Raw genomic sequence first — 24,218 nt, 5'->3', positions numbered from 1 at the left:
CTGTTTAGGCAGGAACAGAGGAATGTGGAGAGCCAGCTTTGCCAATGGCTCAGTGACTGAGGCACCAGGTATGGATTCCTAGAGCCAAATCCCTGGTTGAGGTAAATCAATTGTAACTCCATGGCGGTCAATGGACCTAAACTGCTTTACACCAGCTGAGGATCTGGCCCACTGCGTCATATCATGACAGCAGCTGAGTCAGCCTGTTATGATTCAGAGACAAATTAAATGAGTTCAGCACAACTGTTGCATGAGGATGACAATTTAAATGCAAGTCCTAGCACTGGAATGGGGCTAGGGAGAAACGGGTTCCGTTAGCCTATAGATTCAATAGATTAGGTTACAGAACAGACAGACTGGATTAGATTAATAATACCTACCTCGTGCTTCCCAACCTCACATTAAAGATTGTGAAGCAATTTAAGACCTATTGGTGAAAAGCATTATACAAGAAATGGGTGGTGTTATTGTTATCTCCTGCTTTTCCTCAGTAGATCTCAAAACACTTTACAAAGGAGGTCTGTAGCATTATCATCATTTTATAGATAGGGAAACTGAGGCACAGAAGGGTGGAGTGACTTGCCCAAGGTTACTCAGCAGGCCAATGGCAGACCCAAAACTAGACTACATGTCTTCCAAATTGGGCTCCTTTGTGCTATCCATTGGTTTAGAGAGTAGATTAATTGAATTAGATTAGAAAATAGATGGATTAGATTGTATTTGGTTATATATTGAATGGATTATTTTAGCTTGTGGATTAGATTGATTCAGTTTGGTATTGGATGTGTTCATTTGTGTTAGTGTCCACAGTATGCTAATTTCTAGAGATTTAAGATTGAAGAGATTAGATGCATAAATTTATGGACCAGATGGATTAGATGAATTAGGTTAGACAGAGGTAATAAATTGGTTTCTATTACTATGGAGGTGTCGACCATGACTCCACAATCAAAGCTGAGTTGTTTATTGCCCTTAAAGAGGAGTTTCAACCTTTGTATTTTGTATGAAAAATAACCCTTACCTTCCCCAAATTTACAGTGCTTACTCTTTGAGCACAGAATTAATTTTCTGAGAATTTACAAATAAATACGTTTGTTAGTTTATTAGTGTAAATTAACCCAAATCTAGATCCTGGAAGAAATTTAGTATCCATCAGTCTTTTTTTTGGCCCAAATGTTGTTAACAACAGAATAACACAGGCACTTGAGCATATTAACCAGGTGAACTGGATAAATTAGTTTGTAATTTATCTGAATTGTTGTATCTAATTTTTATGACTAGACAGACTAAAGGCAGGCTCAGCTCAGGTAACTCTTAAGGAAGGCCATTGTCAGATAAGGTAGTTCAACCAATCACCACACTTCCTCAAAAGCTAATTTGCATGCAACAACTCTATTGGTTGTAATGACCCACCAGTAAGGGACTGGTCAGTTGTGTCAAGAGTTCTCACGGGAAGGTTGTTTGACATGCACAGTTAAGGCACTCTTGCCATGGTTTCATAATGTTATAAGGGAACAAAATATAGGAAAAAGTAAATGTGTCTTTAAAAATCAGTTGTATCTAATTTAGGACCAAAATTATTTAAAAAGTCTTAATTGTAATCATATGTTTATTGCATGATGTCACGGCAGGGCAGAGTTAAGGTTGTTTGGATAACTTTGTTGTACATTTCTTACTATAAAATCTGCATTTCTTTTAAATGTATCTTTAACTCTAAATTTCCTGGATTTACGGTATGTGGTTTTTGGGATACTTACAACGTATCTGAAATGCCTTTTAGCTTTTAAATTACTGACACATACTCTCAACCTTAACTCAATTGTAAAGTGTTTTATGGTCTAGATTCAACGGATTTGGGTAGATATGAGATTAGATGGATTGGACCGCAGAACAGTGCTAGGTGAAAAATGAATGTTTTGATTTGCTGACAATTCTGAAAAATCCCCCCCCCCCCCAAAATGTTTTGGATTAAACTGAAAACAAAATTTTTGAAATTTTCAGAGAATTGAAATTTTTTTTATTTTTTTTTAAAAAGTTTTTAAAAGTTTTGCCTTTGAGTAGTGAATTTGAATGAAATTTCTCAACAGAAAGTGATCTCAAACCAAAACAATCCGTCTCATTTTCAAAAATGTCGTCAGAACAAAACGTTTTGATCTTTTCTAAAAAAAATTGTTTTTTATTCAAAACAAATGATTGGGTGAATTCGATGTGAATTCGCAAAACAATTCAGTGTCATAGAATCAGCAATTTTCACCAAAAAAAAGTTTGAACCGAAAATTTTTGCCCAGTTCCAGGTTGTCAATTAGCTGAAAAGGAGAGAAAGTTTGGTCTCCCAACTGGGGGCAGAGAAGCTGTGTCAGCCTGTATTGTGTATAAATTCTATGCTCCTAATAAAGCCTGTACTGTTTATAAATTCTTTCACACATCTCTATGGGCAGGCAGTGGGTGTGGGGAACCGAGAGTGTGATTTCATTTTTTTCTCTGCATCTGCATTTGCTGAGAGGTGTTTGTAACATACAGAGACAGTGCGAATTCCAAGACTCGAGAAAGCAGAGGCGGAGAAACGCTGAATAAACTAAAACAGCCTTTGGAAAGTGAGGTGGATACATTTTTTTAATTTTAAAGGCTCTGAATCAGATTCTGATCTCCGTTAACTTCAGTGGAATGACACTGGTGTAACGGGAGTTACTCCAGATTTGCGGCTGTGTAAAAGAGATTGAAATCTGGCTCACAAAAAAACAAAAGAAAGTGGAATGAACATGTTGTCTGCTGCCCGCCCATTAGTCACTCTGCTTGTCTGTTGTATACTTTTCCTTAGCCTGCATCTGTCTTAGGATGGCCCAATGGTTGGGGCAATCGCCTTGACCTTGGTAGAGCTGGGTTCAGTTCCCTGCTTTGCTGCAGACTCTTTGGGTGATCCTGGGCAAGTCACTTAGCTTCTCTGTGCCTAGTTTCACCACCGGTACACTGCGGCTAATTGCTCTGCCTTACAAGTGTGCTGTAAGGATAAGTACTGTGAAGTGCTTTGAGATGTACTGCTTACAAAAGCCCCATATAGGAGCTAGGTATTGTTAGCTTTTGGGAGCAGGGAGCCCTTAGATGCTATCTGAATAACCATAGAAATGTAGGACTGGACATGTTGATAATTCTGCCACTGAGATGATTTTAATGCCAACGATGTCAGCCTTGCGTTAACCCAGTGCAAGCAAAAGAAGGACCAAGGCCATAGTTGGCTCTAAATTTTAGGCCAACTCCCTAGCTGCTGTAAATCAGCGTGGCTTGACTGAAGCAACATCAATTTGTACCAGCTCAGGGTGTGGGCCAGTATTATTTCCTGCATCCTCAAAGACCAAATCAAACTGGGTATGTGTACAAGGCAAACCCCCACCCCTTCGGCAGTGAGTCTTAGCGCCTAGGTCAGCTGACTCGGGCTCACACAATGGGGCTAACAAGAACAGTGTCGATGTTCCCGTCCCAGCTAAAGCCTGGGATCTCAGACCCACCCTCCCTTGCTGGGTTTCAAAGCCCAGCCACCAGCCTGAGCAGGAACATCTACTCTGACCCAGGCTCTGAGACTCGCTACCACAGGTCTTCTTTTGCAGTGTAGACATACCCACCGGGGCGGGAAAAAAAAGGGGGGGACCAGTTAAAGACTCTGTTCCACAAACTACCTGGCAGCTGTTAATTACTAAAGCTGAGTTCACCCCTCACGCTACTCAGGGCAAAATTTCATTTGGATGTAGCCGGTTGAGGAAATATGTGTTCCCAGATTTACTCATATTGCTCCAGATACTCTCAAATGCTGGAGTCCCTTTTACACAGCCAGAGAGGTGTAAAGGGGCCCAAGTATAAATGAGAATCTGGCTTCTTACCCCTGCTGGTTGACACAGATAAAACTCAAGTGACCTCAAACAAAGCAATTACCCAATTAATCATTAAACCTAAGATTTCAATCCATTTATCTTCATGCTTCATCTGTTTTTTTTAAGCCAATCAAAACATTATGCAATCAACAAACGGGGTTCTTTAATGAGATCTAGCCCTAGAAATGGCTGCTTATCTAATGCAAACATTGGCCCTGGTTCACATTTACACGGAGGTCCCTTAGTAGCGTAAATGGGACTTAAAGCAGTTATAAATTACATTTACGCTCCTCGGAGGCTGTTTTCGTGCTGCCAGAGTGGTGTAAAGGGGGGGGGGGGTCCCAGTGTAAATTCTCTCCTTTTTATTGTTTGCCTTCTCATATATAGGGCCAGATTCTCCCCTGGGGTAAATCCGTGTCATGCTGAAGCTGAGGGAGCTGCGCTGATATACGCCAGCTGAGGATCTGGCCTGTGGAGCGAAAGCGGTTGCTTATTTTAGTCTGAGCGGGAGGAATCAGCTGAGTTTTGTCCGGTTCTGATGCCCGTGTTTGGCTAGAACTTAAAGAAACTGGAAAGGGCTGGATAGCTAAACGGACTTGTGATGGGTCTGGGAGTCCTTCAGTTCTAGGTCGCTAGTTTCAGTTAATTTCCTGCTGGTAAAAGTCACCCTGAGCTGGTGGGAGGGTAGGAAATGAGCACGATGGATCTCAGCCCAGTTCCCAGCAGAGAGGTGTCCGCATTGCAAAAGTAACCACCTGGCTGGCAGACTCTTGGAGAGACCAAGGGTTGAACTGGTCGTGAAGAGTGCACAGGGCCCTCAGAGGCAAGCCTTGCATGGGAAAGATGAGGTGTATAGGGAGGAGCGGAGAACAATCTTTACCTGCTCTTGGGGAAATAGAAGGCTCCAGTTTCTGGGCTGCACCATTCACCAGAGCTCAATTCAATGCAAAGTATTCAGAGAAACTCTTCAGAGGATAGGCCCTTCTCCAATTTCTCTTGTCCCCTTAAAAAATAAAAGGAGTTGGGGGGTAGGTCCTAAAATATAACATATATGTATAAATTAATGTCATAACACAGAGTCTCAGGCCTGTAAGATATTCGGCTTCGCCACACAAGGCCTGAGGCCTGAACTAGATTGACACGACTAGTTCACCAAGATCACTAGTTCACGCGGTAGCCGTAAATTGCCAAGATTACAGGACAAGCCGTGCTAATTGCTGATGTTTTAGAAAAGCTGTCGCAATGTATCTGTTAATTTGGCAAGATGACTGGTAGAAACTTCTTGGGGAATTTTAGCTCCGCCACACGTCGCTATGGCAACTGTGTGACGCCCATGTTAATCAGTGAAAAGGGAACTAACAAGGCAGCATATGAGAAAGGGGGCACCCCTAAATTAGTGGGAGGAGGAAGTCTGGACAAGGGGCAAAGGGCTGGAATACTTATGGGTAGGTCTGAGCATTAGTAGGTGAAAGCGTAACTCAGGCCAAAGATGTGGGCCAACATGTCGGGAGGCACTAGCATTATGACGAAGATGATGATGAAGAAAATAGTGACTGACAGTCCAGGTTGCCCCAGCTGGAGATGTGAATGATGCTAGTCACAGTGCTAAACACCCTGCACGTCTGCTGTTGGACTTCAGTGTCCGGGGGCCTGGTTAGCAGATTTGTTGCTCAAGGGACTTGTGATAAATTGCAGCTGTTTCTTGTGCGCGCTGAGGGCCGCTCATTGTAATGCTACTGCTCATAATATTCCTGAGGCTGTAGCCCTCAGCTAACCGAACCTTTATTGACCCCCTGCAGTCTAAGAGCTCAATCAGTAATCAATACATCAGCCCATCAATAAACCCACACTCCAGTCAACCCACAGTCAGGTCACCCTGGTGCAAAGCCATTGCCACACTCCGTTCAGCACGGTCTGGTTACAGCAAGACTTACCCTCACCTCCCCTGCTACAAAGCACTTTTGTCCTGTCCCCAGTGCAATTAATGTTGCTGTCACATTCTTCAGGTCTGGGTCAAACAGATCCAGGGGACTTGTTTACCTCCCCCTGCCCCCATCCCTTTTAGGACAGCACACGGCCAGACTCTGACTTCCCCCCGCCCCACTAACTTTGGCCCTGGTTTCAAGGGGCCAGATCCTCAGCTGGCATAAATCAGCACAGATCCCTTAGCTTCGTGGAGTGATGCCAGTTTATACCAGCTGAAGATCAGGGTCATCGCTTAGCTGCAGATTGCCACCTCTGACAGCACTGGCATGCAAAGAAGTAAGTTTGTGTGGAAGAGTAGGAGCCAGGAGATCTGGGTTCAATCTGCCACAGACTTCATCTGCACAAGTCATTTCATCTCCCCATGCCTCAGCACCCCACTCCTAACATGGGGCTAGCAGCGAGACAAAGAAGCGCCAAGCAGATACGTTCATTGATGTTGCGGGGGTTACGTGGCTAGGGCCTGGATAAACAGCTAGCTTTTCTGGAGCAAAATGGCTGTTTTGTTGCAACTGAGATTTCTGAGGGAATCCTCCATTTTCACAGACGTTTTTAAAAAAAAATAGACCCTGAAAAATGATTTTTCTCCCCCACAGTTTTCGGCATCTGCTTCCTTTGTACGGCCTGGCAGCACAAAGGGGCCTTAAAGTGAGCGTGACTGTGAATTGCAGTGGCCGATCAGTGTAAAGGGGGCATTCGAGCCAGCAAGAGTGAGGCCCGGAGACTTGTTTTCATCCGGTCCGGAGGGGAAGCTTGTTTTCGGTGGAGTGCATGTCACGGAGAGGCCGGGATCGCTTTGTCCCTTGCTGCCAGAGACAAACTGCCGCTTGTCTTGTGTTTCATGAGAGATGTACGTTTCCTTCTTCCCTGGAGATGGATCTTCAGGGCAGGGGTACCGGGGCGGGGGGGGGGGGGGGGGGGGGCTGAGTGAAAAGGCCCAGTTCCATCCCGCGTCCCCAGAACACAGCCTCATTGTGTTCCCGTTGTTTTTTCCTCATCTCCTTTCAGAGACAGAAGATCATCCCCAGCCTTAGCTGGGGGCGGGGGGGGTTGTGACCAAGGGCCCGATCCAAAGCCTGGGGAAATGAATGGGGAGCCTTTCCATCAACTTCAGCGGCCTCAGGATCAGGCCCCAGCCAAAATGAGGCAGGTATGTTACCGAAGCAGAGCTACGCGTCCCTGTCAGGGCTGGTTTGAGACCTTGGGATTATAGGCCTGTGTGTGTGGAGCGGTATGAACGCAGCTTGGGGGGGGGATCCCCAGCTACCACCCCCGTCTCTCCAGAGGGGAGAGGGGGAGCACTGCATCCATTTCGGAGCGGAACCGGGAGCTGCGTGCATTGGCATCTCTGAAGTACAAAAACCCAGGGCAGCCGGGACGCTCCTGAGCCTGCAAAACCGGACAGCTGGCAGTGGCAGCCTGTACCGCACCACCCTGACACATTTCCCAGGACGGCTGCCTCGAAAAACGGGCGATCCGGGGGAAACCTGACCAGGTGGCAGCACGACTCGGGGCTGTGCCGGGGTGGGGACCGGTGTCCTAGTACGCCTAGGACCCTGGATTGCCCTCACCCAGCCCTGCCCGTTCCCGAGTGTCTCTCTTTTGGGCTAATGAGGGATTTCTGCCTTCAGAACACCCTGGCTTGTTCTTCCAAACGTCACGAGTGATTTCCAGTGCCCAGCTGAGACACACGAAAGAGGCCTGGTTTCCAGAGGACGGGTCCTTCGCGCTCTCTGAAAATCAGGCCCCTCTCACGGAGTCTTAACTGAGCCATCCCCAAAAAGGGAGCCACCCAAATCGCTCATCTGGCGTGGGGGGGTAGGTGGAATGAGGAAAGGCCCGGAGCGCTGACCAGCACTTTAGTAATGTCAATTGCGCAAACGTTGCGGAGTTATGGAAGGCTGGTTTCCTGCTGGTGGATTCAGCCCTTGGTTATTATTTTTTTTAAAATAATTTTTCGAGCCTTTTTTTTTTTAATCCGGCTTTTTGCCCCCCGCCCCCGTCAGATAGAACTTTTGACCTTGTGATTTTCAAAAGACTTAATTTTTTTTTGGACATCTCCCGGTGGGACTAAGCTGCCCGATCAAAAGTTGCACACTGGCGGGGTCGGGGAGGGAAACAGCCAAACCCGAAACAGAATGCAGCTCCTGCCCCGCCCCAAACAGTGAGCCAAACAGAAGGAGCGACCGTTTGCTTGGAAAGATTGGACGCTCTCGGGGACAGGGAACGTCTCTTTGTTCTCTGTCTGTACAGCCCCTAGCGCCCTTTCCTTGAGTCCCTGGTGCTTCTGGCTTTAGATCGAGTCTCCAGCATCCTACCCAGTGCGGATGCTGCCATGTAGCATCATGCTGTGTTTCTAGCAGTGCCGTGCTTGAGATGCCTTGAGGTCAATGGGCCAATTCGCCAGCTGGTGTAAACCAGTGTAGCTCCATTGATGTAAATGGGAGCTGTACCAGTTTATACCAGCTGGGACCACTAGCACTAGATCCAGGTAGAGCACTCTGTTGCCGCTGTAATGGGTGCTGTATAGGAACCTAGATAGGTTTGTGGCCTCCCAAGCTTACCTGCTGTTTGGGTTCCTTCCTCAAGACTGCTCAGCCCACACCCTAGATCCTCTTATCGCCGAGACCCACGCCCACCTCTTTTATACCCAGTCGGGTTAACCAGCCCCTAGCACCAGAGAGTCATTGGAACCCATTAACCTTTTCCCATCTGGAGCAACCCTTGCTAACAGATTGTGGGGACTGTTTCAAGCAAACACTGCCAGTCTGTGTTTGGAGAGGCCGGGGGCACCGGGGAGGAGAAGACCAGTTAATTTACAGACCTACAGTAGCATTTCAGGGATGATCAGCTCTCATGCTTCAGGGGATCAGCTGATCAGTACAGAGATCAGGAAGGGGATTCCAACAACCAATGTGACAACACTGTCAACCTGGTGCAATAGGGAAGGTTCCTCCTTTAATCGGAGCCATCGGATTTTGGCTGCTGGAAGGGACTGTGGCCTAATACATTGTGGGAAAATCTACTTTCCCTGGAGCAAAGTGAGTTTAGATCGTATTTGAAGGACCTGATCCAAAGCCACTGGAAGCGAATGGGAGACTTTCCACCAGCTTTGGATCTGGTTCAGAGGAGATGTGGGTCTGAATGGTGTTGACAGCTACTCTGAATTCCCCCAACTCTGCGGCTGCATATAAAGATGGGCTTGTTCACTGGGGCAGCTCTGTTCTGCTGAGCACAACAATAGAGGGAAAGATGCTCACAATGGGAAATTGTACATCCTCCTTGGTCGTGAAAGGGGAAAAGACAGACACACCAACTGTTCACTGGTCCTGGGCCGGAGGGAGGGATTGAGAGGGAGAGAGAGAGGGAAAAGGAGATACAGCCACCACCCAGACAATTTTGATGCTGTCCAAAGAGCACAAAGGCTAGATCTTCCAAAGCAGAACTCGTTCTCTGGTTGTTTGATTTCCTCTCCCAGAGCAGGCAGGCCTCTCACCGTCCCCGATGCCTGACGATAGCAGATGTGTCCACTAGCCATGGAAGGAGCCAGGAGCCGCCTCTTCCAATGAACCCAACGGCAAGTTTGGTCTTTCCGTTCCTCTCCCGTCCAACAATGGGACGTTTGTGATGGAGACGGGACCGGGTTTTTGCGAGCGTGCGTCATGCCAGATGCGTAACGGGGTGCTGAGTCACCCCTGTGCCAGCAGTCTGGCCCGGGCGGGCGTGCAGCAGCAGGTGGTGGAGGAGAGCTCTCAAAGGATTGCTTTGTCTTTTTCACGGCTCGGTTTGGAGGGGTACGGTGGGCTGGCAGAGGATTTCCCTGTGAACGTACAAGGTACGGGACCGGAGCTGGTACGTAGAGCCCTGCGAATCCGCAGATAGCCGCTTTATATCCATGGATGTCTGCATCCCCGGACGCGGGTGCATTGTTTACCATCTTTGGGGATCGGCTGTAGATCCAAATTTGTGTGTCCTTGCAGGGCTCTAACAATGTGAGAGGGGGCTGGGGCAGATGCATATAAAAGATGGAGGGCGGGTCAGATACAAGTTCATTAGCGCGGGTGTGGTTCGGGTGCAGATCCAAATTTGTGTGTCCACACAGGGCTCTACTGGTAGGGATTCTTTTACCATTAAAGCACGGCTCATGGTGTCCCCCAGGCTCCCCCCACTCTCCACCTACCAGACTTGGTGGGTGGGAAGCTCAGGACCTCTGCCTTGCAGCAGTATGGTGGGGTAGGGGATTCTGCCCAGTGGGGAGGAGGGTCTCAGGGCATCTGCTGGGGCTTGGGGCTTCAGCAGGAGTGTGGCTGAAGCCCTGAGCCCCGGCAGGCACCTGCCACAGGGCTGAAGCCCCAAGCCCTGGGAGGTGCGCCCTGGCTCTCGAACGTCTAAAGATTCTCATGTGCGGCTCGGAGGGTCAGTAAGTTTCACGACCCCAGTCTAGTGGATCTGGCACTGGCATGGGAGTGGGGAGATGTGGGTAGTCTCATATCTGAAGCTAACCTGCTGTGTGACCTAGGGCAAGGCTGTGTGCCTCAGTTTCCCCTCCCATTCCCTGTCTGTTTTGATTCTAAGAGACTGTGTCCATACAGCACCTAGCGCAATGGGACCCCAGTCTCGCTTGGAGCCTCTAGTCATTGCAGGAACTAGTCAGAGGCAGCTGAGTCAAAACATCCAGACCCAGCTCTTCAGCCTCACAATGCTGGTTATTGTGGGCTAGCAGGAAGTCAGCCAGATCCCCTCCTGGTTTGCTGTAGAGGGCAGGGGTCGAGTTGAATTAGCTTCACCCTCCCAGCCACACACCGCCCGCACTCCCCGTAATACTCCTTTGCCTCCCTTCATCGTCTCTTACCCACGATCTCCAAAGGGATCTGACAGTGGGGGTGGTTCCTGAGCGACGTGAGAGGAGGTTCAGAAGAGTCAATAGGCAGGGCAGCATTGCCTAGTGGGTAGGACACTGGCCTGCTGGGTGATCCTTGGGCCAGTCACTTCCCTTCACTCTTTCTCCCCATCCCACCTCTTGTCTATGTAGATTGTAAACTCTTCAGGGCAGGGTCTGTCTCTCGTGATGTGTTAGCGCATTGGGGTGGCGCCTAGGAGCCCAAACTCAGAACCAAACACAGAACCAAAAGAGACAGAGCTGCCAACCGCCAGCCCCTTGGATTCCAGAAATGTTAATCAACCCATGTGAAAGCCACAGAACGATGCAATTTGTGTTTGTCTAGAGTCGTTCCTACCAAAGGGTAACAGACTGAGTGCATCTTATAGAGGACAGTGGGCTGTAGGGAACCTCGTACAGTAAGTGTCAAGCTGGAGGTGGGGCAGGGTAGGGGGACGCTTTATAGAAACAGAGTTTTTATCCTCCATTGCCTTGCACCTTCTGCTGTCATTCCCACCCGTTCCCTACGGGGTGCAAATTACATGTGCACCGATCCACTGGCGGTTTGCACCCGCTTTGCACGCCTTTTGCACGGATCTCCATGACTGCGCAAGGGGCAGGGTGATGGAGAATTGGGGCCACAGCTCAGAGGAGGGGGCCAAAGAGTGGAGGGTGGGGAAGGAGGCTGGACAGTTCCTTGCAGCGTGGGACTCCGGTCCATGACCAGTTCGCCTACATACAACTGTCATCCAGATGATAATGATGATAAATAAAACATAGCGCTACAAGCCCGGGGTGAAATCCTGGCTTCACTGAAGTCAGTAGCAAAATACCCAAGGACTTCTGGGTTCTGTCCCCAGCTCTGGCCTGTGCTTGCTGTGTAAAATTAGGCCATCACTTAACCTCTCTGTGCTGTTGTTTTGCTGTCTCTAAAATAGGGGCTGCTAATATCCACAGTATGGGACCAGGGGAGGCTTTCAAATGACCCTAAGAAAATGAGGTGCCTAAATCCCATTGGCAGTCAGTGGCATTGGCCCACCCCCGGCCTCTTTAAAGTCTATGATTCTATGATTTTCAAGGTCAGAAGGGACCATTATGATTGTCTAGTCTGACCTCCTGCATAGCGCAGGCCACCGAATCTCACCCACCCACTCCTGTAACAAACCTCTGACCTGTGTCTGAGCTATTGAAGTCCTCAAATCGTGGTTTAAAGACTTCGAGGTGCAGAGAATCCTCCAGCAAGTGACCCGTGCTGCACGCTGCAGAGGAAGGCAAAAAAACCCCACGGCCTCTGCCAATCTGCCCTGGGGGAAAATTCCTTCCCGACCCCAAATATGGCGATCAGCTAAACCCTGAGCATGTGGGCAAGGCTCACCAGCCAGACACCCAGGAAAGAATTCTCTGTAGTAACTCAGATCCCACCCTAACTAGTGTCCCATCACAGGCCATTGGGCATATCTACCGCTAATAGTTGAAGATCAATTAATTGCAAAATTAGGCTATCCCATCATGCCATCCCTTACCAAGCTTAGTCTTGAAGCCACATGTGTCTTTTGCCCCCACTGCTCCCCTCGGGAGGCTGTTCCAGAACTTCACTCCTCCGATGGTTCGAAACCTTCGTCTAATTTCAAGTCTAAACTTCCTGATGGCCATGAGGCTTAATGTATTTATGTTTGTAAAGTGCTTTGACATCTTTGCATGGGAAGATGCGAGAGATGTGCAAAGAATTTGTTTGTTAGTGGAAGCATTCATAGCCGTATTACTGAGGTTAATTGGAGGCAAAGAGGGACATGGAAGCAGAGGCAGAATTTGAGGCAAGGCTCAGAAATCTCTTGGGATGCTGCATGAACCATGTGTTGGAACGAGAGCTGTGTGAAGAACTGATATTTTTTCAGTTCTCTGGTCGTGTCGAAACCCTGGGGCTGGTGAGAATTGATTCGGATCAAACAAAACAGTTACTCCGCGAGCCTTTTAAACCATTTTTTTACATAATTAAGTGGCCAAACAAAAGTGTTTTGAATGGAAAGAATCAAATCGGCGGATTTGTAAAAAAAAAAAAAAAATTCTTACGACCAAAACAAATTCAGCAAATTCAACACTGATCTGTGAAATGGCTTGGTTGACCCAAGTCTGCGTTTTCTGGCACAAAAAAAGTTTGGGGGAAATTTTTCGGCCAGTCTCCTCGACAAGTCCTGCTGAGGTGTCTGGGACAGTGCAGGGAAGCATCCAACAACCTGCTGAGCTCTGCCTGGCGCTGGAACAAGCTGGGGATCTGGGAGGCAGTGGACGCAGACCATGAATGCCTGGCACGGCTGGTCTGGCCACCTGGTGTCGATCGGCAGTGGGCGAACCTCAGGCATACGGGACCATGGTGAAGCCCATTCTGGGTTTGGTTTGAGCCTTGGGTGGGTGTATGAGTTGGTTCCTCTTTCACCCGGGCTAGGTCAGCTTGCCTTGACAGCCTCTTGCTCTCCATAGGCGAGGCCAATGGGGGAGGTGAGTGGGGAACCAATGGGCCAGCTGCATTGAATCCCATTTCTCTCCACAGCCCCGGTGTCAGAAGTGGCCGGAGACCCTCTGGGAGCTCGACCGAGTGAGTATTAGAGAGAAACCCAAATCATTAGTTAACCATTATTATAGTAGTTAACCATTATTATTACTGTGATAACCCCTTGTGGGGCCCAATTAGGAGCCAGGGCCCCACAGTGCTAGGTGCTGTACCAGCCAATAACACAAAGAATCAAACTATGGTCTGTTCTATTCGATCCTGCACGACACGTGCGATATCCCCTTGCTCTCCTGCAGCACTGAAGTTCAGTAAAGACATGTGCAAAGTACTTTGCTTAGGAAGGAAAAATCAAACGCACGACCACGAAATGGGGAATAACTGGTGAGTGCAGCTGTACTGCTGAAAGGGATCTGGGGGTTAGGGTGGATCACCCATTGCATGTGAGTCAACAATGTGACACAGTTGCAAAAAAAGGCTATTATCCTTCTGGGGTGTATTAACAGGGGCATCGTACATGAGGCGCAGAAGATAATTGTCCCACTCTGTGCAGACTGGTGAGGCCTCAGCTGGAGTCCTGTGTCCAGTTCTCGGCCCCAGGCTTTAAGAAAGATGTAGATAAGTTGGAGAAAGCCCAGAGGAGAGCAACAAAAATGACAAAAGGTTTAGAAACCCTGACCTGTGAGGAAAGGTGAAAAAACCTGGACATGTTTAGTCTTGAGAAAAGAAGACTGAAGGGGGGACCTGAGAACAGTCTTCAAATATGTGAAGGGCTGTTCCACAGGGGACGGGGGTCGATTGTTCTCCTTGTTAGGCTAGGAAGCAAGGGACTTGATCTGCAGTAAGGGAGGTTTAGATTAGATATTAGCAAAAACGTTCTCGGGGAGTTAAATTCTGGAACAGGTTTCCAAGGGAGGTTGTGAAATCCCCATCGCTAGAGGTTTTTCAGAACAGGGTTGGACAAACCCCTGTCAGGGATGGTCTAGGTTTACTTGGTCCTGCCTCAGTGCCAGGGGCTGCACTTGATGACCTTTCGAGTTCCCTTCCAGCCCGACATTGCTGTGATTATATGAATGGGGAGAGAAGGAGGATTGTCCAGTGGTTAGGGAGCTAGCCAGAGATCTGGATACAATTCCCTGCTCTGCCACGCACTCCCTGTGAGCAAACGCTCCTGCTGCTTGCAACAGCTCCCCCTAAACGAAACTTCATCGCAAAACTCTAACCATGAAGAATTTCTTCAAAAACTCCACAGGAGCAAAATAACTTTGTGGAACGGTGCCACCTGGTGAGCCCGGCTAGAACAAAACCTCAATCCTTTTTCAGGCACGTTCCTGGCCCCACAGCTAAGTATGCACCAGCTGCTGCTGCTGGCTTCAGTCTGCCTCTCTTCTCTGCCAGCTGCTTTAAGTATTTACCAGAAGGCAACCGGGGGTCCAGGTGGGTAACCATGTTCTCTTCCTCCCAACGAATCTGCCAGCTCCTTTCCCCTGTTCCCCTTTCCAGCCTGGGGCAGTTTGGCTCTAACCCTAGTCCCAACCCATCTGCATCACAAAGTGTTGCAGTTTAAAGCTGAGGTCACAGCCCGGGGGAGGCGGGGAATAGCAGGAGGCCGGTGAGTCGGGCACCTGGGGCTGGAATAGAAATGGGGGCAGCAGGCTGGGGTTGAGTGGCCTCAGCAGGGCTGCAGGGGAAGGGAACCCGGACTGTAGGAGGCAAATCAGGACCCAGTGCTGCAGCAGTGCATGTGGAAGGGGAACCCTGGACTGGGGGAGTAGGGTGGGGCTGCGGGTCAGGACTGAGGGGCATTGGGGTGCTGGGGGGAGCTCGGGGCTGGAATAGCAGGGTGGGGCTGTAGGTCGGTACTGAGGGGCACTGGGGTGCTGGGGGGAGCTCGGGGCTGGAATAGCAGGGTGGGGCTGCGGGCCAGGACTGAGGGGCATTGGGGTGCTGGGGGGAGCTCGGAGCTGGAATAGCAGGGTGGGGCTGCGGGTCAGGACTGAGGGGCACTGGGGTGCCGGAGGGAGCTCGGGGCTGGAATAGCAGGGTGGGGCTGCGGGTCGGGACTGAGGGGCACTGGGGTGCTGGGGGGAGCTTGGGGCTGGAATAGCAGGGTGGGGCTGCGGGTCGGGACTGAGGGGCATTGGGGTGCCGGAGGGAGCTCGGGGCTGGAATAGCAGGGTGGGGCTGCGGGTCGGGACTGAGGGGCACTGGGGTGCCGGGGGGAGCTCGGGGCTGGAATAGCAGGGTGGGGCTGCGGGTCGGGACTGAGGGGCATTGGGGTGCTGGGGGGAGCTCGGGGCTGGAATAGCAGGGTGGGGCTGCGGGTCGGGACTGAGGGGCACTGGGGTGCTGGGGGGAGCTTGGGGCTGGAATAGCAGGGTGGGGCTGCGGGTCGGGACTGAGGGGCACTGGGGTGCTGGGGGGAGCTTGGGGCTGGAATAGCAGGGTGGGGCTGTAGGTCGGTACTGAGGGGCATGGGGGGTGCTGTGAGGGGGAGTTCAGGGCTGGAATAGCAGGGTGGGGCTGCGGGTCGGGACTGAGGAGCATTGGGGTGCTGGGGGGAGCTTGGGGCTGGAATAGCAGGGTGGGGCTGCGGGTCGGGACTGAGGGGCACTGGGGTGCTGGGGGGAGCTTGGGGCTGGAATAGCAGGGTGGGGCTGTAGGTCAGGACTGAGGGTCATGGGGGGTGCTGGGGGGAGCTCGGGGCTGGAATAGCAGGGTGGGGCTGCGGGTCGGGACTGAGGGGCATTGGGGTGCTGGGGGGAGCTTGGGGCTGGAATAGCAGGGTGGGGCTGCGGGTCGGGACTGAGGGGCACTGGGGTGCCGGGGGGAGCTTGGGGCTGGAATAGCAGGGTGGGGCTGCGGGTCGGGACTGAGGGGCATCGGGGGTGCCGGGGGGAGCTTGGGGCTGGAATAGCAGGGTGGGGCTGCGGGTCGGGACTGAGGGGCACTGGGGTGCTGGGGGGAGCTCGGGGCTGGAATAGCAGGGTGGGGCTGCGGGTCGGGACTGAGGGGCATTGGGGTTCTGGGGGGAGCTTGGGGCTGGAATAGCAGGGTGGGGCTGCGGGTTGGGACTGAGGAGCATTGGGGTGCTGGGGGGAGCTCGGGGCTGGAATAGCAGGGTGGGGCTGCGGGTCGGGACTGAGGGGCACTGGGGTGCTGGGGGGAGCTCGGGGCTGGAATAGCAGGGTGGGGCTGCGGGTCGGGACTGAGGGGCACTGGGGTGCTGGGGGGAGCTCGGGGCTGGAATAGCAGGGTGGGGCTGCGGGTCGGGACTGAGGGGCATTGGGGTGCTGGGGGGAGCTTGGGGCTGGAATAGCAGGGTGGGGCTGCGGGTCGGGACTGAGGGGCACTGGGGTGCTGGGGGGAGCTTGGGGCTGGAATAGCAGGGTGGGGCTGCGGGTCGGGACTGAGGGGCATCGGGGGTGCCGGGGGGAGCTTGGGGCTGGAATAGCAGGGTGGGGCTGCGGGTCGGGACTGAGGGGCACTGGGGTGCTGGGGGGAGCTCGGGGCTGGAATAGCAGGGTGGGGCTGCAGGTCGGGACTGAGGGGCATTGGGGTTCTGGGGGGAGCTTGGGGCTGGAATAGCAGGGTGGGGCTGCGGGTCGGGACTGAGGAGCATTGGGGTGCTGGGGGGAGCTCGGGGCTGGAATAGCAGGGTGGGGCTGCGGGTCGGGACTGAGGGGCACTGGGGTGCTGGGGGGAGCTCGGGGCTGGAATAGCAGGGTGGGGCTGCGGGTCGGGACTGAGGGGCACTGGGGTGCTGGGGGGAGCTCGGGGCTGGAATAGCAGGGTGGGGCTGCGGGTCGGGACTGAGGAGCATTGGGGTGCTGGGGGGAGCTTGGGGCTGGAATAGCAGGGTGGGGCTGCGGGTCGGGACTGAGGGGCACTGGGGTGCTGGGGGGAGCTTGGGGCTGGAATAGCAGGGTGGGGCTGCGGGTCGGGACTGAGGGGCATCGGGGGTGCCGGGGGGAGCTTGGGGCTGGAATAGCAGGGTGGGGCTGCGGGTCGGGACTGAGGGGCACTGGGGTGCTGGGGGGAGCTCGGGGCTGGAATAGCAGGGTGGGGCTGCGGGTCGGGACTGAGGGGCACTGGGGTGCTGGGGGGAGCTCGGGGCTGGAATAGCAGGGTGGGGCTGCGGGTCGGGACTGAGGGGCATTGGGGTGCTGGGGGGAGCTCGGGGCTGGAATAGCAGGGTGGGGCTGCGGGTCGGGACTGAGGGGCATCAGGGGTGCTGCGGGGGGGAGCTCGGGGCTGGAATAGCAGGGTGCAGGGTTGCCGTTTGGAACTGAGGGGCATCGGGGGTGCTGCGGGGGGGAGCTCGGGGCTGGAATAGCAGGGTGGGGCTGCGGGTCGGGACTGAGGGGCACTGGGGTGCCGGGGGGAGCTCAGGGCTGGAATAGCAGGGTGGGGCTGCGGGTCGGGACTGAGGGGCGCTGGGGGGAGCTCGGGGCTGGAATAGCAGGGTGCAGGGTTGCCGTTTGGAACTGAGGGGCATCGGGGGTGCTGCGGGGGGGAGCTCGGGGCTGGAATAGCAGGGTGGGGCTGCGGGTCGGGACTGAGGGGCACTGGGGTGCCGGGGGGAGCTCAGGGCTGGAATAGCAGGGTGCGGTTGCGGGTCGGGACTGAGGGGCGCTGGGGGGAGCTCGGGGCTGGAATAGCAGGGTGCAGGGTTGCCGTTTGGGACTGAAGGGCATCCGCAGGCAAACAGAGCAGGTCTCGGAGGAGAGCCGCGATCCTCGAGCGTCTCGGGAGGCCGCAGGCCAAGCGAGGCCGGGGGTTCGACGCACCTCCCCCCGCCGGTGTCTCCTCACAGCCCCCACCCCGCGCCTGCAGTACCTGCTGGAGCCCCTCCATGAGGTGGTGCACACCCAGCGCGGCGCCATGGTCACCCTGCCCTGCGTCCTGCGGGCGCGACCCCCCCACTACAAGGTGAAATGGAGCAAGGTGGAGCCGGCCGAGCTGCTGGAGAACGTCATCCTGGTCACCAACGGGGCCCAGCACAAGACCTACGGGCAGCTGGGCGGGCGGGCCCGGCTGCGGCGCGGCCACCGCAACGACGCCTCCCTCACCATCGCCGGGGTGGCGCTGGAGGACGAGGGGCGCTACCGCTGCCAGCTGGTCAACGGGCTGGAAGACGAGAGCCTGTCGCTGACGCTGATGCTGGACGGTAAGTCCCGGCTCCCACGGCGGCCTGGGAACGGTCCCCCTCCGTCCAGCAATGGCCCCATCCTCTTCAGGGGAGAGACCCTCTGCTGATGGGAGCCCCGGGGGTTGGGGGCAGCCACGTCCCCTGGTGGGGGGCTGGAGGAAAAGTGGGGGGAGCCATGTCCTCTGGCGGGGGGCCAGGGGAGAAGTAAGGGAGCCGTGTCCCCTGGTAGGGGGCCCCTGGGGGGGAAGCAGGGGAAGCTGCGTCCTTTGGCGGGGTTCCCCGAAAGGAGGCAGGGGAAGCTGCATCCCGTGGAAGTGGGTCCTGGGGGGAGGTAGGAGAACCTGCATCCCCTGGTGGGAGCCCATGAGGAAAGTGGTTTTAAAAGCCTTAGCTCACTTCCCCTCTGCCTCCAGCTCCTTCTGAGCGTAGGGGTGAGTTGGGTCCTTCCAGCCATCCCTACACATTGCAGGGGGTCCCTGCAGCAGCTCCTCCCCAAATCCCTGCTGGGTGACCTTGAGCAAGCCTCTGCCCCGTCGCTGGGCCTCGGTTTCCCTTCCCACCCTCTGTCTGCCTATTCAGACTGTGAGCTCTCCGGGGCAAGAACTGCCTCTTGCTCTGTGTCTCTGATCTCATGTGGGCCTTCGATGCGCTGCTGTAATGGAGTAATACCGTGGGGGTTCCCCGGGGTGCCAGCAGATCTGGTCGGGAAATGGAATTTCTGTCCCATGGGAAATCCTGACATTTCAAACTTTGTTTTCATTCCGGATCCGGAAAGAGAAGTCAAAATTTGAAATTCACCATGGAACAGAAATTCTGAAGGATTTCGATTCAGAAACTTCAAAACATTTCGGGGACATTGACACAGGCTAATAGACTACACAGTATCCAATACTATGTCGCAATAATATTGACTATTTTTATATTACTGTAACATAAAGAAAGAAAAGTGGCCGTGAAGCGAAATGCTTCCCACTGTATCGAAACGAGAAAGGTGAAGTGAATTGTGTCAACTTGTTCCCATGGCAAATGTCGTCAAAGTCAACGAGTTCCTGTAAATCATTTGGATTTCGACAAACCTGCATTTTCCGACAGAAAAGGGTTCCGTCAAAATATTATCAAGCAGGTGCAGAGGCCGGCACCCTGCCCTGAGATTCCCGATCGACCCTCTGATTCCAGAATACCAGCTCACTCCCTTTCTCTTACGATCACCCAGGTGTCGTCTTCCCCTACCAGACCAGCCAGGGGCGCTACAGATTCAACTACTTTGAGGCTAAGCAGGCCTGTGAGGAGCAGGACTCCAGGCTGGCCACTTATCAGCAGCTCTACAAAGGTAACCAGCCTCTGTCTGTTTCACCCACCTCCTCTGGTGGCTAATTCACAGACTTTGCTCTAGATATGCTTGGGGGGGAAATAGTTAATTTCTTTATTTATTTAGGATGCTTTAACAGGTCTGCAGATCATTGCCATGTAAATATCAGAGACAAAGGGGTAATCAGGTTTCAGAGTGGTAGCCGGGAGTCCTTGTGGCACCTTAGAGACTAACAAATGTATTTGGGCATAAGCTTTTGTGGGCAAAAACCCACTTCATCGGATGCTACAGAATCGTTACAACAGCCAGCTTTGGTTTAGAGAAGCATTGGACAGTAGGATCATCAGATCTGGGAATAGGACCCAGGAGTCCTGGCCCCCAACCCCCTCTCTTCGAACTGCTATGCCACACCCCACCATCCCAGAGCTGGGATTAGAACCCGTTCCTCAAAGCACTGGACCACACTCTCTCCCAGAGCTGGGGATAGACCCCCCCTTTGCTCTGCACGAGATGCGGGCCAGCGGAGAATCAGGGCCATTATTAAGGTATCCTGTAGCTTGGTTCTGACGTTCATCAGTGCCCCGTGGTCCCCGTGCTCTGCCCGCAATGCACTGAGCTCGCCCGTCCCTTTTTCTCTCACTAACCCACAGCATGGACCGAAGGGTTGGACTGGTGTAACGCAGGCTGGATTCTTGACGGGACCGTCCACTACCCCATTATTAACCCCCGAGAGCCTTGCGGGGGGCGGCTTCTCCTCCCAGGAGTTCGGACCTATGGGGCCAAGGACAAGCAGAAGGACCGGTTTGACGCATTCTGCTTCACCTCCGCTGTGAGGGGTACGTCCAGAGGGAACGTGGCGGCTCCATGCAACCGCAGAGCATAGGGAGAAAAGATCAGACCAAAGGGTCAGCTCGTCTGGTACCCCCTCCTGTTCTGGGTCAGCTCACAACTCTGTCTGGTGTGGTAGCCCCTCTTCCCTGTCTGGGTAAATCCTCCCAGGGCAATGGCAAATGTCCCCTGCTCCACGCCACCTTCCTGAAGCAGGCATTGCCCATGAGCTAGGTGGGACCTTCTGTTTTCTAGCCAGGCTAGACGGACCCTTGGCATCTCCATGGCAGGTCCCCACACCACCCAGCGTCCCATGTGACCTTCGCCCTGACACCCTCCCCTCCCTCTCTCTCTCCCCAGGCCAGGTCTATTTCCTCCGGGGCCACCTGAGCTTCAAAGAGGCGGGGCAGGCTTGCCGCAACCAAGGGGCCACCATTGCCAAGGTCGGGCAGCTCTACTCCGCCTGGAAGTTCTCCCAGCTGGACCGTTGCGACGGGGGCTGGCTGGCGGACGGCAGCGTCCGCTACCCCATCACCACCCCTCGCACCCGCTGCGGGGGCCTTCCGGACCCCGGCGTCCGGAGCTTCGGCTTTCCCAACAAGGAGCAGAGGACGTACGGGACCTACTGCTTCTCGGTGAAATAGGGATGGCGCGGGGTGATGATGGGACGCCGGGTAGGGGACGGCAGCTCTGCTCTTCACTGGTTTCCAGCTGCCTGTGCCTTTCAAGGGTCATGAGATCCATCTCCCATGCGTATTTCTCTTTCCCAGTGGGTCTCAGGCTGGTTTCCAGCAGCACATAACGCTCGCTTGGCCCATCCTCTCATCGTCAGCCTTAGCAGAGAGACCAAGGACTGGGCGGGCCATGGAGACCAGAATCCTGTCTCATGTCTAGACATGGTTCCTCCAGGAGCGCTGGCAGGGAGAGGCCGATAGGCTGCTTGCCCTGTTCTGTGAACAGAGGAATCTGTTCTCTGGAGCGGTGAATCTGACACAAAATTCCCCTGGGCCGATTTGGACCCTCTACCCAGGGGTGAATTCCACCCTTTCGACACAGAGAGCAAGCGACAATGGAAATAGCAAAGCCCCCAACCTCAGAACATCTCTGGTCTTCTCAGGGCTTTTGCTCTCCTAGGTTTTGGCTCCTGATGTTTGTTAGCTGCCATCTGGAGCAGGGGGTTGTCAGGAGAAGACAGAATCCATGGGACACAGTAAAAATCCAGTGTCCTGCTCCCACGAGGTCGCTGGACCCTCCGAGGAATAACCAGTAGCTGTAGATTTTTTTTGGTTTAGTTTAAAGCTAATGAAGAAATGGTATTTTGTATCCATTACTCACCTATTTTCAACAGGGGATGGGTGCCCCTGGAGATAAAAAAACTTCCTGACTCTCTGTATACTTACTCATGCTTGTGGAAATTCACAGTGATAGCAGGGTCACAACTCAGATCCCTCTGCTCTGCAAAGCACAGGTCCCTTTCCACTTGAGCTAAAGAAGCATCTCCTTAATTAGCAGCACTATAGGGGCTATGATGCACAGTTGAGCCATTCTGATTCCATTCCAACAGAGGGCAGCAGTGCACACAAGCCCCCAGCCAGCTCACTACCCTGTGCTTGTGAAGGTCTGTTTTTTAATCCCAACACCCGCCAGGCTCCCCCCATGAAGAAGCCGTTCAGTGTCAATATGTGAAAGGCTGGAAAGTAAAGAGTTTGACTAACTGAGTTTATTCATGTAAATTAATAAAATGATGGTAAACCCACCCAAAAATAGCACCTTGGGGTTGTTGTTTTTTGCCTGCGTATTAGCCACAGGGTGACACAATCCGACCCTCGAACCAAGGACTTTCAGAGCTAGAAGGCATGAGCTGCTAATGTGTCAACCGAAGCACTATGCCCCCTTAGCTGAAGCATAAAAACATAAGAACGGCCATACTGGGTCAGACCAAGGGTCCATCTAGCCCAGCATCCTGTCTTCCGACAGTGGCAAGTGCCAGGTGCCTCAGAGGGAATGAACAGAACAGGGACTCATCAAGTGATCCATCCCCTTTCGCTCATTCCCAGCTTCTGGTAAACAGAGGCTAGGGACGCCATCCCTGCCCATCCTGGCTAATAGCCCTTGATGGACCTATCCTCCATGAACATATCTAGTTGTTTTTTGAACCCTGTTATGGTCTTGGCCTTCACAACATCCTCTGGCAAGGAGTTCCACAGGTTGACTCACTAACTTTGTATGTGGACTAGCCACTAGCGAGAGGCCAGACTTACCCATGTTGTGGGTGGCAGATATCCAGCTTACGTGCTCAATCTGAGGTCTCGTTACATTTTTAGGAGAAATTACCCTGCAGCGCGAGAGCTTGCCCGGACTAAGACTTGCCCAGAGTTCGGTCAGGGATGGTTTGATCCTTGCCAGCTGCCTATAGCTGAAAGGTGCCAGCATAGCCCTTACCACCACGCCCGTTAGCCAGCCAGTCCCAGCCACCAACTCCCCCAAGGGCTTGTCTTCACGTACAGAGCTGCCCCTGTAGCACTTCAGTGAAGACTCTACTCAAGACCTGCTCCTGTTGGCGTTGTTAATCCACCTCCCCAAGAGGCGGTAGCTCCATTTACAGGAGAGCTTCATTACACTGTCTGCGCTGTGGGTTAAATCAATATAACTACGCCGCTCGGGGGCATGGATTTTTCACACCCCGGAGTGACACGGTTACACCGATTTAAGTTTGCAGTGTAGACCCAGCCTCCGAATCTTTTCGTATGTGTCGGACCGTAGCAGCAGGTGGTGCCAAGTGGGATGAGGGCCCCGGTGCGCTGGCGCACGCTGCTGCTCTGAGCCATTTCGCATCCACAGGCAAGGCACGCAGGGGATGGACTGTTAGCCCCATTTTGCAGGTGGGGGAACTGAGGCCCGGAGTGATTGCGATTTGCCCACACAGGGTGAGGTGGAGCCGAGACCATAGCTCTGCCCTTTGTGTACACCGCACCGAGCCTCAGGGACGCCCTGATCTATCACTGGGGGCCTTAGCTGCCAGAAGTGCCGACTCTGTGGATACTCCGGGGCTCAAATATACCCACTTGAAAAAAAATAGAGGGTGCTCAGCACCCGCAGGGCCGGATTAATCTTTTGGGGGTCCTGGCACCCGGACCGCGGCCCCCGCTCCACCTGTGCGTCACCCTGAGGCCCCGCCCCCGCCGAATCTCTTCCGGTGAGGCTCCGCCCACTGCTGCGCCCTGAGGCCCCGCCCCCCACTTGGCCTCTTGTCCTCTCCTGCCCCCCCCCAAGGCCCCACTCCCCCACTCAGCCTCTTTACCCTGAGCCCCCCGCCTGCTGCTTGCATGGGCGGGAGAGGGCAGAGAGGAGCACCCACCAGCAAAACCCAAAACAGAGGAGCCGCTACCGCGGTGCAAAGGAGGGCTAAGACCACGAAAAGGGAACGTGTGCTAACACAGGGGCTCTGGCATTGGGCCCGCAACGGAAGGCTCTGCAGTCTCCTCCGCTGGGTCCTGTGGTTTTATATCAACCGGAGCGTACGAGGCGGCGTCAGAAAAATAATCCCCGTCGAGCAGGGTGTGTGGCCCCAGCGGCACTTGCCGCCTTGAGCTCCAGGAAAGGTTTTCCTTATGCTGCAGCTGGGGTGCTGGCGGGACCACCCCTTTCAGAGGCAGGGCCCTGCTCCTCCGGCCCCAGCAACGCGGAAGTGAAGGTGA

General features: G+C 53.4%; 1 protein-coding gene across 7 annotated transcripts; it reads left to right on the top strand.

Annotated features, from left to right (window-relative positions):
• Window positions 1-7: 7 nt before the first annotated feature.
• HAPLN2 (hyaluronan and proteoglycan link protein 2) lies at window positions 8-22,289 on the top strand. 7 transcript variants are annotated; one of them, XM_043535343.1, is made up of 9 exons: window positions 6,545-6,696; window positions 6,855-6,996; window positions 9,325-9,681; window positions 13,274-13,318; window positions 14,555-14,668; window positions 18,048-18,401; window positions 19,597-19,713; window positions 20,343-20,528; window positions 20,881-22,289. In XM_043535343.1, the coding sequence occupies exons 3-9, from the start codon at window positions 9,474-9,476 to the stop codon at window positions 21,162-21,164; spliced, it is 1,308 nt and encodes a 435-aa protein (XP_043391278.1). In that variant the 5' UTR covers window positions 6,545-6,696; window positions 6,855-6,996; window positions 9,325-9,473; the 3' UTR covers window positions 21,165-22,289. The 7 variants fall into 7 exon arrangements, with proteins under 7 accessions (XP_043391281.1, XP_043391278.1, XP_043391283.1 ...); XM_043535348.1 differs by lacking the exon at window positions 9,325-9,681 and having other exon boundaries at window positions 6,573-6,696; XM_043535346.1 differs by lacking the exons at window positions 6,545-6,696; window positions 6,855-6,996; window positions 9,325-9,681 and adding an exon at window positions 8-68.
• Window positions 22,290-24,218: the final 1,929 nt, after the last annotated feature.

The sequence above is a fragment of the Chelonia mydas genome, chromosome 24 (genome assembly GCF_015237465.2).
Source record: "Chelonia mydas isolate rCheMyd1 chromosome 24, rCheMyd1.pri.v2, whole genome shotgun sequence".
NCBI classification, from domain to species: domain Eukaryota; kingdom Metazoa; phylum Chordata; order Testudines; family Cheloniidae; genus Chelonia; species Chelonia mydas.
Note: the sequence above shows the minus strand (reverse complement) of the source record. Positions and strands in the feature narration are given on the sequence as shown.